Genomic DNA, 18,203 nt, shown 5'->3' on the forward strand with positions numbered 1-18,203 from the left:
TGAGGTATGAACCATGATCTTAAGATAAATAGTGACGATGCAGTAGCTGCTTGACTGAAAGTCTAAAAAAATGCTCCGAAAATCCAAGATCTTAAAAGGGTTAATTTATGCACTGAAACAGAGAAAGAGCTCTCGTATAATACGGAATAGTACTTTATTTCCAATTTTGCACAAAACATTCGTTTATTAATATTCGTAACCATTGTCATCTGCGGAAAGTTGGAACATTGTTTATGTTATTAGAGAAAGGAGGCTGTGGAATTAGGAAGATTTTTTTTCGGCTTCTAATGAAGTTAAAAACTTGACACCTCACCTGGATCTTTTGTATACAGTATCATTTTCGCCTAATCAGATCCTGTTCCTCTAGCGGGTTTCCACTCAAGAAGAATGCAAAATTGTTTTAAAAAGGGAATTTTACAGGGAAAGCCACAAAACTGCCTCCGTTACTTCTACCTTGTATGCAGTACTGGAACAATCTGCATACCAGTTGCAAGTCTATTTCATTAGCTTTCAAACGAGGTATAATATGTAACATAACCATAACTACAGGATGTGCCTGAATGTTTCAAACGAAAATCGGCAAGTGCAAGAAGCAAAAAAGTTACGCCCATCCCCTTTCCGGAACGAGGGAGAATAGACCCTATGTTCACATAAGCATTTTTGCTTAGAATGACCTCCTCTATCAGCTCCCAAAATCTTTGGCTTTACTCAACGGACACTCTGTATATTGTAATCTTTCTGCATCAACATTCTGCAATTAGTTTTATCTTACATTGTTTCAAGTCAGATGTGTTCTCTTACCGTAATAACTTAGAAAATTAATAGACAAATTATTGTTAATTACTTGCTTCCTCCTTTGACTTTATTTGATTCCTATTGTGATGAAAATTACTTAAGTTTAAAACTTAGTTTCTGATTATTTACTCTGCATTAAATTTGTAATATTGATTTTCTTCTTTACGTCGTTACAATATTAAATGCTTCGGACCATGAAGCTAATTGCCAAATGTTATGTAATTTAATAAAAGTAAGCATTATGGACTTTAAAGTTCCACTTGTCAAAGACATTATAACATTTAACGAATGTATCCGACAAGTGTCTTAAACTTCATTATCTTATGCCGAAATGACAATACCCGTATGTGTATCAACCAGTTGATAACTACGGTATTCAGTACACTACCAATTACTTGCAACCTAATTTTGAAACTTTGTAAATCTGATATATGAAAGATATGATTTACCTGGACAGACCATAGCCTTCTTTATTGCCATTGGATCTTTTCGCGACCATTTCTGAACCTCTTCGTCCATTTTTGAGATCTTGGCCGGATTCATCGCCCACAAACACCCTTTTCTTTGGCTGCCATTTCCCGTAGGTTTCTCTATCTTTTCGAAACATTTGTTCAAACTTAAGTTGTGTCGTACAGAGTTCTTCCAGCCATTAGGAGCGGTTTTAAAGTATGGAAAATGTTCACTGAAAAAGACAAGAGACGAAAAATAAATTTAATCTACAAAATATGTAATGGTATTTTAGAAAAAGTTCCCAGCTGCACAAAAATAGTTTTCACTGTGAACAGATCATAAGTAGCTATCTAAGAAATACCAACTAGAGATATAGTGTCATAACTTAGTGAGTCTGAATGATCCAGTCATTGATAGTCTTCATTATATCTGCAAACTGAGAAGAGTGGATAAACTGTTCCCGATTGATTGGGTCCATATGTGTACACTTAAGGACTTAAGGAAACACACATGAAATTAGGTATTTCGATTTCATTTAAAAGAATTAGACATGTTTCAGTATTTTCTTTACAGGAGAGGCCGCGGTGACTCAACGATAGAGCGTTCACCTCTAGAACGTGAAGTCTTTTGTTCGATACTCGCTCCCGCCAACAGGGTTTCGTGCTGGACTGTCTGTGTACATTTATTCAGAGACCTATTTCGTTTCACTATATTCATTTCACCATTCCATTCATTCTCATCATCACAATCTCCTTTAGCTTACACGGCATAACAGTGAGCTGTAAAACTGAAAGATTTTAATTTTTTCAGCGTTTTTTTTTTATATTTCCTGAAGAAGGAAAGAAAAAAGTGGGGCTGTAAATGTTATAAGATTGTCATATCTCAAAATCCCTCAAGGTTAGAGACATGTTAGGGAGATGAAATTTGGCATTAAAACTCTCTATTCAATGTAAGTGGGCATATTCTACAATGTTTACGAAAACTCCGGTTTAAACGACTGGGGGGATTTTTTTTTTGGGGGGGGGGTACATAAAAATGACTTCGATATTGTCTCTCTCGTCATCACTAGAGAATGAGTGAACCGTTTGAAATTAATTTTTCAACATAGCACTTTGGCAGACGAGTTTTTTTTTTTTTTAATATATAATTTTACTTTGATCAGAATGCAAATTCTGAGGGGAAAAAGGGTTTAAATTTTTCGCAATGAATGTCATAAATGTATTCTTCCAGTACGAAGAACGGGTGTTCCAGTTAGTTCATTTTACGTTTTTGTCTCTGATATATATATATATATATATATATATATATATATATATATATATCGCTCATTTGCTGCAACAGTGACACAACTCAAAAATCGCAACTTTTCGGAAGAAGAGTTTAAAGGTTTCGACATGCTGTAATTTCAACAGTAATTTACATAAAGAAACTGCTTCCTCTCAGCCAAGTTTGCAATTTCAGACGTCTTGCTCTAGCAATAGAAAGTAAATGCATAAAGTTTTTTTTCTTTCCATTAACTGAATAAGGGTCATTTTTGAGTTGTGTCACAGTTGCAACAAATGAGCGATATGTACAGTAGAGAGAGAACCATTTATCTTGATACGCCCTTGTACATCTTAAACTTGTCAACGAATAAATGCTGAAATTTTGCACCATCCAAATATCGGCAGGGGACATTGACATATCATTCAATACAGTACTACCAGATTAACAATGTTGCTAATCCAACATAAAGTTGTATTTTCTAAAAATAATGCTACGTCAGGGTTTTACATATTTCAAATCTGCACTTAAAACGAAAAGTTACAATTTCACAGTTATACACTGTTGCAAACTAAGGACGTTACAGTATCACGTATCGAGAAACAACAGAACTTTGGGGGGTTCTGCAACAGTAATTACGCAATTCATACGGTTGGTGTAACGCATATCCAAAGTATCGTAGGTCGAATACTATGATTATTATATAGTATTTTGAACAAGCAGAAACTCAATTACAAAGAATTGAAAATTTGACTTTTTCCAAAACACTTTATTTTAAAAGTGTTTAGATTAAGTACCAGATCCAATTACACAGGTGATTTTCAATAGATATAAAGATTATACTCTCGTTTACAACAATTTAATATCTCAAACCACTTCGGAGATTTGGCAATTTTTAGAAACAGTTTGTGATGATTTTAAGTAGTGTTGCAAACGTTACTAGCATTCACGATATTTTCAGAACGGTTCGAGATATCACGTTGCTATGAACGGCATTACGATCTTCACCTATTGAAAGTCGTTCATGTAACTAGATGAGGTATTTTACTGAAGCAGTTTCTTTTAACCGTTTAAAGGTTGAACCAAGAACCACTCGTTCAATTTTGACAAAATCTCGTGTATAACTTGTGTTAGTCATACAATAACACAATATTTTTGAAATTTTGTTTTATCTTTTGGGGTTTCCGAGATATGCTATGTTCCCAAAATGGGAACGTTCGTATGTTAAAGGGTAGAAAATGTATAAGATTGACTATAATATAAAACAAATTTTATTTTTTTTTTAAAAGCTATATAGGTTAGAAGATAATTTATACAAGTTATTATTATTATAGTATAACACCCGAACATACTTTCTTGTGTAGCCTCTTTCCAAATTTCACACACATCAGCCTCGTTTTGTCTTGCACAACAACACATCTTCCTTGTAAAGTGTCACCTAGATTATGATTGATTCAATCAAATCGGATGTGCTGTTGGGCCTCCTAGACGTTTCCTTGAGAGTGTACTGGACTTTAGCAGTGCTAATGCAATCGTTCTTCAGTAATCGAGTTGTGGTATTTTGGATTCAGGATCAAGACATACGTAGAATCTAAAAGCTGCAATAACTGCCAAGTTAAGTCCATTTGCAAATAAGCACCACCACCATTTCTTGCAACGTACCCGTGGACGATAGCTTACTGCGCCCCCCCCCCAGAGTTTGGAGCTCTTAAAGTAGCTCTAAGTAGCAGTATTACAACCCGCCATCCCCCCTAGAAGTCCATCCTGGATCCGCCCCTGAGCTATATTACAAAAAAAGTACAAATAGAAACATCAACTTACCCATAAAAGAGTTGGGATCTACTTAGCGACTTCAAAAACAAAACTGCAAGTTCAAAAACCCATCAAGTTAATCAATTTCTTTTCATTTCGATCCGATATAAGGAACAGCAAACCAACAACCAGCGATGTAAATACGCGAATTGTCGCCTGGGGCAAGAACTTGACCTATTACCCTCCTGACCAACCAAGCCAAAACGCTCCCCAATTTAGTGCCTATTTTGCTTCTTCCTAATCCGGCGCCTGGGCACAAGCCCCGTTTGCCCCTAGTTACGCCACTGCTAACAACCACTGTATTCAGCGACTATCAACAAGAGCGCATCGCGCAGTGTTGACTAGTAAAATTCCTCCACAGTTGCAAAATACAGAGAAAAAAGCAACAATAAATTTTCCGTGTTTCCGTAAATTCAACTAGCTAAACATGCCAACGTTCCCATTTTGGGACATCCTAATATAAACCAGTACTGAGTGAAAACAAAGATACATAATTGTAATATTCTTTCATTATGTAATATTAGCATCCTTCATAAGTAAGAATCAATAAAATAAATGAATACTTTTTGTAAAACAAATGAAAACAACATATATTTTAAAAAAATGAAATTTGTAAAAATTATGACGTCATTACCCACAACGCTGGAGACCTCAAAATCATGTCGTAAGATGTGGTAATATCTATTAAGTATTTTGCTTTAGTACAGAGGTCAAAATAAAATGTATGGTCTTTCTAGAACATTAAAATGTATATGTTCCCAAAATGGGAACGTTGGACGGTAAAAGATTAAATAAAGGCGTTTTAAAAAAGCTAATTCATTGGAAATTGTTATATAATGATCAAAGTATTAAACACTAAAGTACTTTACATATGCATTACCACATCGTCTCACTTACGTTGTTACTGCATTAAAGCTACCAAAATTTAAATGTTTAAGGTTTGAAATGTGTAATAATTTGACGTAGTGCTATTTGAAAAAAAAAAAACTACGTTAGGTTGGCAACACTTAACTTCACGGCATCAAATAATACATCGAACAACGTCCCTCTACTGATATTTACACGATACAAAATGTCAGCATTATCAGTTTAAAACTTACAAGGGCGTATCAAGATAAACTGTTAACCCCATACAGCGAACCCCATTACTATTATTACTGAATTCGTAAGTATTCTTAGTATGCGCCTTCGGTATTGGGGATCTGGGTTCGATTCCCGATGGGAGCTCATATGGCTCGGATCCCACGTCTCACATAGCCTCGCTGTTAAAAGGGTTGTTAAACTCCGATCAAAATCAAATCCTTTTTCATGCGCTAAAATGTTATAGAGTATAATACTGCCCTCAATATTGTATTCATTAACATGAGGTAAATAACTAATACTGATTACATTTTGTGCATGTGATAAATAACGGAAAACTGGTTACATTTCGTGAAGATGAAGACTAAATTCCAAATCAGACGACCGTAATTCTTTGTGAAGCATTTTGATACTTCTAAATTTTTGATGTACTACTACTTAAAAACATAAATAAAAATAACTTACATTTAAAAAAATCACATGATCTTGCATGAAATTGGTAGAATAGAAAGTATTAGAAAACATAATTATGTTCAGTTGTTTAAAATACGTTACACTTCGCTGTTATTTTATCACATACAAAAAATAAATAAAGTATTCTAGACAAGACGCACACGCCACTATTCTATGACGGAAGGCTATTAACACTCTTAATCCTAAGCCAGAATAGGACTCGGGGTACCTTACTAATGCAGAAGGACAAACTCGGGTATTATGCATGAGTCTTTCAGATACCTGCCGCGGGTGGTGGTCGTTTTTCGGTTGCGTGAAAACTTATGAGGGCTCGCACCTAAAGAAAACACCATTTACTTGACATCTAGCAATGAAATGAAGATTTTATGTGAGGAAAGACGATGCCAGTTTTATCGTTTTGTGGTACTTTGCTGATAAATGAATGTATTTGTTTGTTTGTTCGTTAAGATCGTTTTGCTTTTTTCCTGTAGTAATACATGAAAGAACATAAACGGGTGAAGAATAGCGCACATTGTATTAGTTTCATCCAATGACAATAATAAGAAAGTTTAGCATTTTTGTAGTCCCGTGTAGCATAGTCGTTAACGCTCTAGCTTTTTACACGAGCAGTCCCAATTCGATTCCCCGTGGGGACACTCGGTCGAAAAGTTGCAACAACTTTTCAGGCAGCCATCCTAAGCGAGGTTTTCCCTCATTCACACCAGGCAAATGCCCGAATATTACCTAATAGTCCCAGGTCGCTTCCTTCCTTCCTTTCCAATTCCCGGGCAGTATGACTGTCGAGGGACGTCATCTTTCATGTGTGTGATGGGCTAACATGGTCATGATGCCGAAAGCCCAGAAATCTAATCCCCTTATGTTTTACACTTTTTCATATTATATTTCTGTTAAAAATAATGTAAGAGAAACAGAATTTAAAATAATGTAAGAGAAACAGAATTTGTTTGAAGTAATATTGGGCAATTCCATCCAACAATCCCAATAAATGCTGTATCTTGAAATAGAATGTTTCAAGATGTATGTGCAATGACCCCTCTCTTTTTTTTTTAATACCCCTACCAAGAATAGTCTTTTAAAAATGCAATAAACTGCAAGAAAGCTGGAATTTGCATAGCATAGCCCAAAAGGGAAAATGTTAAGCTGATTGCATACTGAGGGCGCAAACGAATGGAAGTAAATGTTGCATGTCAATTTTTCGCTTTATGCAAGTTAGTTCAAAACCGGCTCTCCTGGCATTCAAATAGGTCAGATGCACACCACCATATGGTTGATGTATGACAAAATTGCAGGGGCATTTCGAACGGCAAATTTACTGAACGAGACCTGAACTACCAGTGATCTGTTACTTGTGTTTTGCTGGAATGCTTGTGTTGGACAGTTGGAAGTTCACATAGTTGTGAAATGCAATGGCTACACCTGCAGAATCTGTCACCATAGTGAACAGTGAGAGTTTGTAAGGTGCTACATACAGGTGAATTGATAGATGTAATTAAGGTGGATCACCACCCGGAAGTCAATACATATTTTAGCTCATTCCCTTAATTACTGCGCAATGAAACCTTACATATTATAAATATTGTAATATAAGATAGAGTTATGTTTCTGCTACAACACAAGCCACTGATTCATTCGGTTGTGTCTTCTGATATCGAAAAAGATAACAAATAAAAGAAAATATTTGATTCGTTTTACAATGAGCACACAAGATGGCATTTGCTGTTAGATCTTACTAGAAGTGCTCAGTTTTATGAAATCTCCATTTTTGTGTGGAAAGTATTTTAAAGTAACGATCTTATTACGAAATATATATATATATAGGCCCCTATTGTTTGACCGTTTTTCGTGTTATATTTCACATTTTATTTAAATTTTAATTTACATGTAAGGAAATAGATTTTGAGAAGAAATTTGCGCAGAACGCCATAATGCGTTGTTGCCAAATTTGTACGTTTACTGTGGTAGTCACAATAGGAAGATTCATGGATTCTAGCGTTGCAGTTCGAGAAGCGGAACTTAGCTGTGAATTGCGGTAAGGATCGAAAACTAATTTCTCGAATAAGTATTCAAGCAGAATTCCATCATTACTTCCTTTATTATCTGACACCAGTAAACATTTGACACTATCTGGCAACGCCGGACTATTCAAGCAGCGTTTAGCATAGCACCAAGAACACCTAGTGATCCACCTTAAACTTCTAGTATTTGTTGAAGCTATGCTTGAATTTTAGGATATCAAGAGCGAAGACCATTACAACCAGAATGTTACTGCCAAAGATTGGAAAATTGTAGGTCAGTCGATGAAACTATGCACTCGAAGTGATATGATGACATTATACTTGAGTCAAAATGCGCCATCGATGTGAAGTTATCGCGCACACTGAGGGAGCAAAGAGCGAAATTGCTCCGGGCAAAATTGGTTCGCTACACAAGCTTCTATCAATTTGTTCCCTCAGTGTGCGACCAGCCTCAAGTGCATTCGATACAAGAATTACACAGAACATGGCATGATAATCTATGATTTTTCTTTCTAAAAATACATATATATATATATATATATATATATATATATATATATATATGTATGTTAAGATGATGAACGTTATATGATATGACGAATAAATGACGGATATAAGTATGCTCAGTGTAAATCTTTCTTTAAAATTATAGAATTTTGAGTCCCTTTTTAGCATCAAAGCTATATGAGATATGAAAGTCCAGTTTAAGGTAGAATCCGAACCAGTACAATACGTTCACATTTCAACTCTCCTATCGGGAATCGAACTCGGGAACATATGCTTAAAAGACACGAGCGCTGGCCACTAGACAAGCGGGAAGGATCATTATTAACGTTCCGAATATTCAAGTACCTGAATTTCATGTTTGCCGGGTTGATTTAAATTTCACTGACTTTCTTACATTAAAGTACTTTTGCATAAACATTAGAAAAATAATAGTTACTACCCCTTTTGCGGATATGCTCTCAGACAGAATAATGTATGAAGATATTGATGAAAAAATTAAAATACATATGCATTAAGTTTTTTGCGCATGGAGCGAGGTTACATGAGACGGCGATCTACAGCTGAACACGGGATCCAAACACACGAACTCCCGCTGAGAATCAAACCCGGGTCTCCTGCACCGAAGACGCGTACACGAAACATACATCTGAATGAAGGAATATATTATTAGCATAGTTGGCTCCTTGGACTTTAAATTACACAAGTTAATCAAATAAATAAAATGCTACTTTCACTTGAAGAAAATATATTTACTTTCTATTGTTTAAAGACAATTAATTTGGTTCCAGCATTTTTCCATATTTTTCAAAATACTAGATGTGAAAATTTACATCACGTAACCTTTAAATACTTACCAATATTAGAATCTAAAACAATGTTTCTAACAATATCTTCATTGTTGAGTGTGAAAGTCTTATGCACAATACATTATGTACAACTCCCTAGGAACACGGCTACTTTTTTGATTATAACATTGTGAATAACAAAACTTTACGTTATAAAATCCTGTTGCATTTCTTTAAATCCAATACCTTTAAATGTTGAAATTTAAGACTATATTTCAGCTAAATGCATTTTCTATACCGGTAAATCAACATGTAGTGTCCCCCAACAATGAGATATATAACTTGAAACAATTTAAACATACCCCGGGGTTTTGCAATATTTTCAACACACTTAATTGCGCAATTTAAAATTGTAACGCAGCTATATTTTATTCATAACTAATGCAAAATTACTTTTTTCTTTTTTTCTTTTTGCTTCAGTGCCTATCAAATGGCGAAACACTGTAGTAGTTCCTATTTTGTTATATATAAACTTTCTTATGAAGTATATATTTACTTACAATGGGCTGATTTTCTCCCGGTACACAGATTGAAAATGAATGTTTTACGCACTGCGATCCTCCGCTACTATTTCGTTTTGAAAGTTATGGATTACTCACCTTAATGTATCAATATTCATGTCCTCCTCCCTCATTTGTCTTGCATTGTCCTAATAAACATTTTTCTTAAATTTATATATATATATATATATATATATATATATATATATATATATATATATATATATATATATATATATATATATAATCATCCTATTAAGAAACATTGTTAGTTTTTTTAGTTTTGTTTAGATAGTTGGCAACACTTGGTTTATTGAATGCGAAGAATTCAAGACGGTAAGACGGTTATTCTCGTAGTGGGGGAAGCATCACCTTTTCCTCTTCTTTTAAAGAGAACTTCGATGAGTTTCTCAAGACGTTTCAAGCGAGCACTTCTTATGTAATCACCATACCTGCCTGACCGGATCCATTAGTAACAGAAAAGTTTAAATGTTCTTAACCGGAATGGGGGAGAGAGTACTTTCAATGTTACGAGAACTTCTTTTCTAACCGTCTCTCCTGTTCGGCCAGGTGTACCCTCCCGGCGCGTGCTGAGCTCTACCCCCTCCCTTCCTAAAATGGGGGACATATAAAAAGAAAAAAAGAATGGGGCACGTGGTTTCTACTCAATTTTCCCACACCAACTGACAGTTAACCGTCGACTCAAGTTTAAAATTCTACGGCAGGTAATGTGTGTGCGGAAGTTAACCATTAAAGATTACCGCAGGGCTCACAATATTTTGTGAAATTGGTTTACTCATTGCATGCATTTCCGATAACATTTGATCATTTAAAAGCCTTAACTTCCGGAAACAAGGGTTCTTATTTAAGGTTACAAAATTATAGAAGTCGCACTAGAAAGGAAAAGAATAGAACGATTTTTCTTTTTAAATGTTAGTGTTTTGTTAGAAGAACAGGCATATAACCAGTTTTTTTAAACTATAACATTAGGTTAATTCTGCTATTGTCAGCAACTAGTTTCCATTGTTATCTCGCGTGCAGTTTGTTTAGATCAGTGACGGCCAAGTAGCGGCTTGCGGGCCGAATTCAGATAGCGAATAAATAAATAAAATAAAAAATAAAATAAAATAAAAAAAATTGTAGCTGGCCATTACGATGTACCGGTACCTGAATTGTGAGACTTGACTTTTAACTCTGAAAATATTTCCTTTCATTTTTTGATTAGCAAGCCAATACTGCTAGGTAAGGCCCTTGGTACTGGGGGCGGCTTCTGTTTTAAAGATACAGACAGATTTCATCATAGTTACTTTTTAAATGTTTGTAGCTCAGGTCCTAATTGTACTATACACATAAAACAAGAAGCAGGGAAAATGAGATAACAGAAATGGAAAATGATCCCCAAATATGGCTATTATTTTGTCCTGCCCAGCACTGCATTGTAATTGACCATTACTGATTTAGAACAATTTATCTACTATCCTGGATACAAGAAAGTTTAATATTGACATATTGTAAACTAAAGAATTCAGTTTCAATTGGCTTTCAGTTACACAGGGCCAGCCTAGGGCGATGAAATAACGAAAGAACATATCGAATCTAATCTGAAAATTCAGAAATGGTTAAAAATTTAAGATTTATTCAATGTCAAACAAATGTATTAATAACGCGTTTCACGTAATAAATAAAACTGAAAATTTTGTTGACTGTCTTAAAAAAAGCAAACGAAGATCACGGATTCCTTGAAGTGAGAACACCATTAAAATTGCTCCCAACATATGGTGTTTTGTGGGTTGATTCAGTGAATGTGGTACTGTTAAGTGTGTTTTGCATGGTACGTGTGCGAATAAATCCGGTTTGTTCGTTTGTGGTGTTATATCACGCAAATAATATGCTCTCTTAAAGGTAGTCTACTGTTTGATATTTTTTCATATAGGTACGGCAGTTTTGTTCGCTTAGTTTTAGACATTTGAAAATACATATTTTTGGAGATTTTGAACTTTTTTGAAGTCCCCTTGGACTTCGAATTAAAAAAAGTTCCGCTATATAAAGGCTGATCTGAAAGTAAGGTTACAAAACCCGCAGTGAAAGGTATATATATTTTTTCATACTATCAATACAGCCAACAAAACAGTATATACATTAGGTCAGTAGCGTAACCAGCATGTGTGTTTGGGGGGGGAAGGTGCTGTTATAGGTACATAAGAAAAATTACAAACAAAAAATATATAAAAAATTACAAACATCAAAGTACATTGTCGGACCTCTTTGGGGAAGGGGTTCTGGACCCCCTTCCCTACGCCACTGCATTAGGTTATTTTTCGACATAGTCTCCATATCCCGGTTGTCGCTAGGTTGAGGCAGCTGTCGCATCGTGGGATGAGTTTCAAGATTCCCTCCTGGTAAAAATTGTCCTTGCGTGTTCAGCTACGTTGTCACGAATTGTTTCACCTTCTCGTCTGAAGCGAGGTCCGGGTTGTATGAAGGGCGGTCGGTGAACAGCGCGGTGGTCTTCTGGGCTGTATGCGGCGCGCGTTGTGAGAAAAATGACGCCCTCGGTGAGAAGTCCTTGCCGTTTCCCCCTGATTGCTTCGCTCAATTGCGTCAAGGTTTAACAGTATCGGTTAGAGGTCACTGTGCGCCCTCTTTCCAGAAATTACACGAGTATGATACCGGTGCTGTCCCAAAACACTGTAGCAATCACCTTCCCGACAGATGGCGTCACATTAAACATCTTTGTCTTTGGAGAGGAGAGGTGTTTCCACTCCTTTGATAACCACCTATTACTAGGGATTAATAGTGGATCCATGTTTCGCCACCCGTCACAGTGTCGTGAAGAAAACATTTCCCTTCCGCGGAGAACAGTTCCACTGAAGCAAACTTTCCGGTGCTGCAGAATTTCGTGCACAACGTGACGAACGTTTCCGAGCGACATTCCCAATTCTGCCATCAGATGCCGTACCATGATCCTCCTCTTATCCTGAATCAGCTCCTCCACTCGAGCTGTATTCAAATCTGTAGATACCGTTCCTGGTCGGCCACTGCGCTCCTCGTCGGTGACGTTTACTCTACCAGCCACAATTTTCGACACTATTTTGCGACATACTGACGAGATATTACAGTCTTTCCGTAAACTTCTACCAGCTGCCGGTGAATTTCAACCGCGGTTACATATTTCGCAGACAGAAATCGAATAACTGAGTGGACTTCTTCGCAACACCAGTTTTCCAAATGAGTTGCTATTTGTGGTTACCTACAACTAGTGCCGTAGGTGGCGGGTGGGTGAAACTACACAGTTGCTAACTCCATGTATTAAAATCACCATACACCCATATTCCTCTATAACAGACGGAACTCCAGAAATATCGGCCTCGCAATCTTGGTTTCTGATCCTTCCTCGTATTTCAGTTTTATATTACATGCTAATATTGTACCTTAACATTAAGTGTATTTACTATTTAGTTCGTGAGACCTAGGAACGGATTAATCCCGTTTTTATTATTGCTTTGTTATACCAACAAGGTTCTGGAGCTTCCTTGTCGCTATAGAGTACGCACCTTTGGCGTAGGAGACCCGGGTTTATTTCCCGGCGGGAGCAAATGTTGAACTCTGCCCACGTCTTATATAGCTTCGCTGCTAAACGGGACGCTTTTTGAACAGGGTTCTGGAACTATACTCAAGTTACTAACACATTATGAGTCAACTGAGGAGCTATTGAAACAAGAAGCAAGCAGAAATATTGGGAGTCCATGAACTCACAACTATTATCTGTCTGCCTACCAAAAGACTTTTATTGGCTAAAGAAAGCGATGTTAAGTAAAGAATGTAATGATAAAAAAAAAGAAAGAAAGAAAAAAAAAAAAGGCCACAATACTAACTCACTCCATGGCCTATGGAACCCGGAGGTTCAATGCGCGTTCACAAAAGCTCTCTATTGACTTTTCTCCTTAGCTAACTGGATCCAGTTTCTTATTGTCCTCCCATCTGCGCCTAGGTATCCGTAATAGTAGTTTACTGATTGAACTTCCAGCTTAAAATCTTTTCTACTTGCTTCCATTCTGGCTACATGACCTGCCCATCTGAGCCTTCTAGATTTAACGATTCTAACAATGTTTGGTAAACGATATAAATTATACAGTTCCTCGTTATGAAGTTTTCGCCATTTCCTATTCCTGTTTCTCTTGGATCCGAATATTCGTCTTAGTATCTTGTTCTCAAACACTCAGTCTACGTTCTTCCCTCAGAGTAAGCGACCATGTCTCACAACCACACAGCACAATAGGCATGATTATTGTTTTATAGATTTTTTAAGCTTCAAATTCCTCGACAGAATTCGCGACGACAAAAGATTTTGAACTGAATAATAACACGAATTCCCTGCTTTTAGTTGACATTTTAATTTTTTTCGAGAATATGGTTTTAGTTTGTAATATTTATCCTAGATATCTGACAGTATCCACTTTATCGAAAGTGTTATTTGATATTTTAACGCATCCAAAATTTGTAGTATTTTGATCTGGCAACGCAACACACAATAATTAAATTTTCTTTAGAAGATATAAAGAATCAATTCGCCAAGAAAATTAGAACATTTATCGTGTTTCTCTCTATAAAAAAAGAACCAAAACTGATAGTTAATCTTATGCTTTGATGTTTGCACAAGTTGTATCAACTAAGTATTAGATAAAAGACTCTGTGGAAAATAACTTATCAACTCTTTACTCGAAAATAAATAAAGAAAAGCAAACTGAAGTAGTATCAAGCACGCGGAATCTAAATTTTCTCTCGTATTGTACCAGAACGATCGGAAATGGTCATATTAAAAATTCTGCTGAATCTAATAAACATAACAAAATTAATTAGATTGGTAATATGATAGCTACATACAGACAAAATTAATTTTGTAGAATAAACATAACAAAATTAATTAGGTCTGTATGTAGCTATCATACTATCAATCTACCAAAATCAACTTGATTAATACTCCACTGTTGCAATTTTGCATTCTATAATGATATATTGAACTATTTAAGGTCCTACGCTTAGGTCTTAATGTCTAAAGCATGTTCATGGATGATAAATATGAGTTATGATAGTAGGAGAAAATCGTTCTCACGGTTTGGCCACTACAAAGTTGACTTGGAATTCAACCTAGAATTGCGTACCCGAGTTGAGCGTTCTATTATCAAGACACTGCGTCTCCAAACATATGTACAAAGTCAGATATATTTCGAGTTCAGTCTACCATTATTCTAAACCCATGTCTCTTCCGAATAAGGCCATCGGTACTTTTAAACACAACTTGAGTTATCTATTTACATTAGCGGATGTCCCCCGTTTGTTATCACGTTCAAAATTTTTCGTTCCTTCTAACCTTATACAGGACATGGGAGCTTCGCGCCAAACTGATTTATGCAGGCAAGAAGTACTAGAGACTTCTAAATCTGAAGAAACAGCCAAGAAATTCCTTTCATCATGTGTAAACCTGTTGCAAAACAAGTGTTTGCTGTTAATATTACAATGTTACTTTTATTTCCGAAATATATTTACTGCAAGTATAGTTTTTAAAAAAGTTCCAAATATACTGAAAAATGAAACATTTAGGTACAGTTACGGTTTTTTTTTTTTTTTTTTTTTAATTTTAAAGAATTAATTTTTGTTAAAGGCACAGGAAGTAACAAATAGAGTGCTTCATGTAACAACTATGTTCATCTAATAACTTCGAGAGCACTTCATATAATATATGAGGAAAACATTCCGTTAAGAATTCGTACTACGAAGAAATGTTGATTATCAATAGCAACGAAATTTCATGGAAGGTTGGTTATACACACTGGAACCGTACATTTCTGTTCATAGCGAACATAAGACTACGGTTACATCAGAACAAATTTCCTGAAGACATACCACATTACTTGGATACATTAATTCCGCCATTTGTTTAGAAATCAAACCATCTTCTATTTTTGAAAAGTTAAAGGACTACTTTAAAATTTCTCTATGACATATGACCAAATCAATTCAAGCAGGCAAAGAAAAAAAAATCTTACTTTGGTAAGACAGTCTCATATGTTATTGAATTTAACAGACGTTAAAATTTAGAACAAAGCTAGACACTTTTTTTTTTTTTTTTTGTTGTTGTTGTTGTCCAACAACACGCAGCCAAAGATGGCACACCGAGCCCCATTTCTCACAAGCGAATTTTGGAAGATGATTTGCTGATACAAAGTATGTCCTCCGTTTGGAAATGTGTGTGCAAATTCTCGTGCTGTAGCATTTGGAATTTCTTAACAGTTTTATATCAATTATTTTTTCCTGTTAATCAGTACCATACAGTATTACATGTCCTGAAAAGAAGAACTTCCACTTTTGAGTTGAACATGATTTATAAAATCTGAAAATTCTGTCATATATTAAACCAGTTTCCGTTTCCACTAACACAAAACATCCTTCCTTGTAGGTTGTGAATCTGAATATTCTCCTGCTGTTCCTGAGATCTTGATTAAACAAATTATATTTTTTCTTGTTTCAATATCATCTTGAACAGATGGCAAGATTTCTGACGATTTGCTTAACATGCAGCCAAAAACTAATGTTCATACACAGCAGAGCCTTAAAAAAAAGCTATAAAAATAAATAAAAATAAAGGGACTTCGCCAATTCAAAAAGTTTGTGACAATTTTTGGAGTGGGTAGAGAAACAATCAGAAATATTGATCTTTTCTGCTTGTGGTTGCAGCTGTTGAAGAATTTTGTATATTGCCAACAATGCATATGCTGAGTCATGTCCTCTGTGCAACACTTGAAGTCTTGTTTTGAAAATATGTCACTCCTGTAAAAGTTGAAACTTAGTAATTACTCCGGTGATATCTTTGTACGGCACTTCTTGTGGCAGAATCACAGATAGTTCTCAACAAAATCACAGTGAGGCACTAAACATAGTTGTTCAGCTTCTACACGTCTCTTATTCTGCACTGTGTTGTTCTTACAATTTCTTCAGATATTGGTGTGTTACTGCCTTCACGGTCCATTTCCCAAGTTCGTCAATGAAGGTACCAATAGCAACCATTTTCTTAATGAGTTTATTTTTTCCCCATGTAGCATATGTAACCTCAAAAGAGTCATCTGCTATGTTTCTCATAACAAGTGTGTATAAGACAAGTCTTCCCTGCCCAGGACAGTCATCACATTCCTGAAACAAACAGAACTCGTCGTCACACATAGCCAGACATCTCTGTGGAACCAACCACTTAGGTCGTAGTGCATAAAATTATGATCTTCCAATCTAGAATACTCAATGTTCCTTCTTATATAGGGTGAAAATTTCTTTAACACTGTGGGTCATTTATCTTTTCATTTTCACCACTTTCCCTTCTGCAATCTTACAGTGATAGTGTACATTTATTTGGCGCTCTGGCGAAAACAGTCCTATTTATCCTCCAGATAAAAATGACTGTGCAATTTGATTTCTTTGCACATGATGGCCATAACAGGGATCTGGTTTTCCGAACACTCCTTTTGAGACCTTACATTTCTTGTTTTGTCCACCATCTTATTGTAGATGGAATGTGGTGAAAATTTGTATCTTTGAATGGGACAGTGGGATAATTGTTAGAACTTGCACCTTTTCATTCTGGATTCATAGAATTCAACAACTGAATTGATGTTTCCTATAAATTCCGCAAATTTTGGAATAAGAATTCCTGTTATCAATTATGTGCAAATTTTCATTGCTTATCATTAACCTAAAACACACTTGTTCCAGTAATTTTACAACAATGTTGCCAGGGGCCGCGTTTCTGCCAAAAATCACCTCTTTTACGGATCTGCATTGAACAGCCTTTTTATATGGCAACACCAACCGTGTCACATTTTTTCACCAATGGATAAATGAAGGGTAGTAAGGAAAAAAAAAAAGAAGGAATGTCCATGTACGTGCTTTATCGGGTTCTTTGTCCTATCTGTTGCTCTTAGTACTATTTCACTGTATATGCCATGCATGCGTAGATGTAGATATGTGCATGTAAAAAGGGGCAAAAAAAAAAAAAAAAAAAAAAAAAAAAAAAAAAATAACTAACCCTATTCTTTTTTCGCGGTTTTCAATACTAAAACGCCGCTTTCTCGAAAATGTAGTTTTGTGACTTCCCTTCTTTTTTCCCCTTTCTCTTCAAATGTTGATACATACTGTACATATACACAGGAATTCACGCGCAGGAAATAAGTTTTCTGCAGCTGAAAATTGATTTCCTTCATTTTGCACATTTTGTTTATTTTACACTTACGATATTTTCTTTCGTTACTATACAAAAACGTTACAAGTTTCACCATTGGTCATGATCTCGACAATATCTACATAGAACATACTTCATTTGTTTGAAGTCTCAGGTCTTAATCATTCTTAGATTAAAAGATATACGCAATCAAACTTTGGGTTGCGCGATTTTACGGACACACTATATATATATA

General features: G+C 35.6%; 1 protein-coding gene across 4 annotated transcripts in view; it reads right to left on the reverse strand.

Moving 5' to 3' along the window:
• The window catches only part of LOC145673246 (uncharacterized), a 70,902-nt gene that overhangs the window by 20,801 nt on the left and 31,898 nt on the right, over positions 1-18,203 (reverse strand). For all 4 annotated transcript variants that reach the window (XR_014128736.1, XM_081742758.1, XM_081742757.1 and 1 more), the window contains exon 3: positions 1,245-1,477. Coding sequence is in view for 3 of the 4 variants with exons in the window: in XM_081742758.1 (XP_081598884.1) it covers positions 1,245-1,477 (233 nt within the window). In the remaining variant the exon portion in view is untranslated. The remainder of the gene's footprint in view (positions 1-1,244; positions 1,478-18,203) is intronic.

The sequence above is a fragment of the Thermobia domestica genome, chromosome 16 (assembly GCF_964235325.1).
Source record: "Thermobia domestica chromosome 16, izTheDome1.hap1.1, whole genome shotgun sequence".
In the NCBI taxonomy this organism is placed as follows: Eukaryota; Metazoa; Arthropoda; class Insecta; order Zygentoma; family Lepismatidae; genus Thermobia; species Thermobia domestica.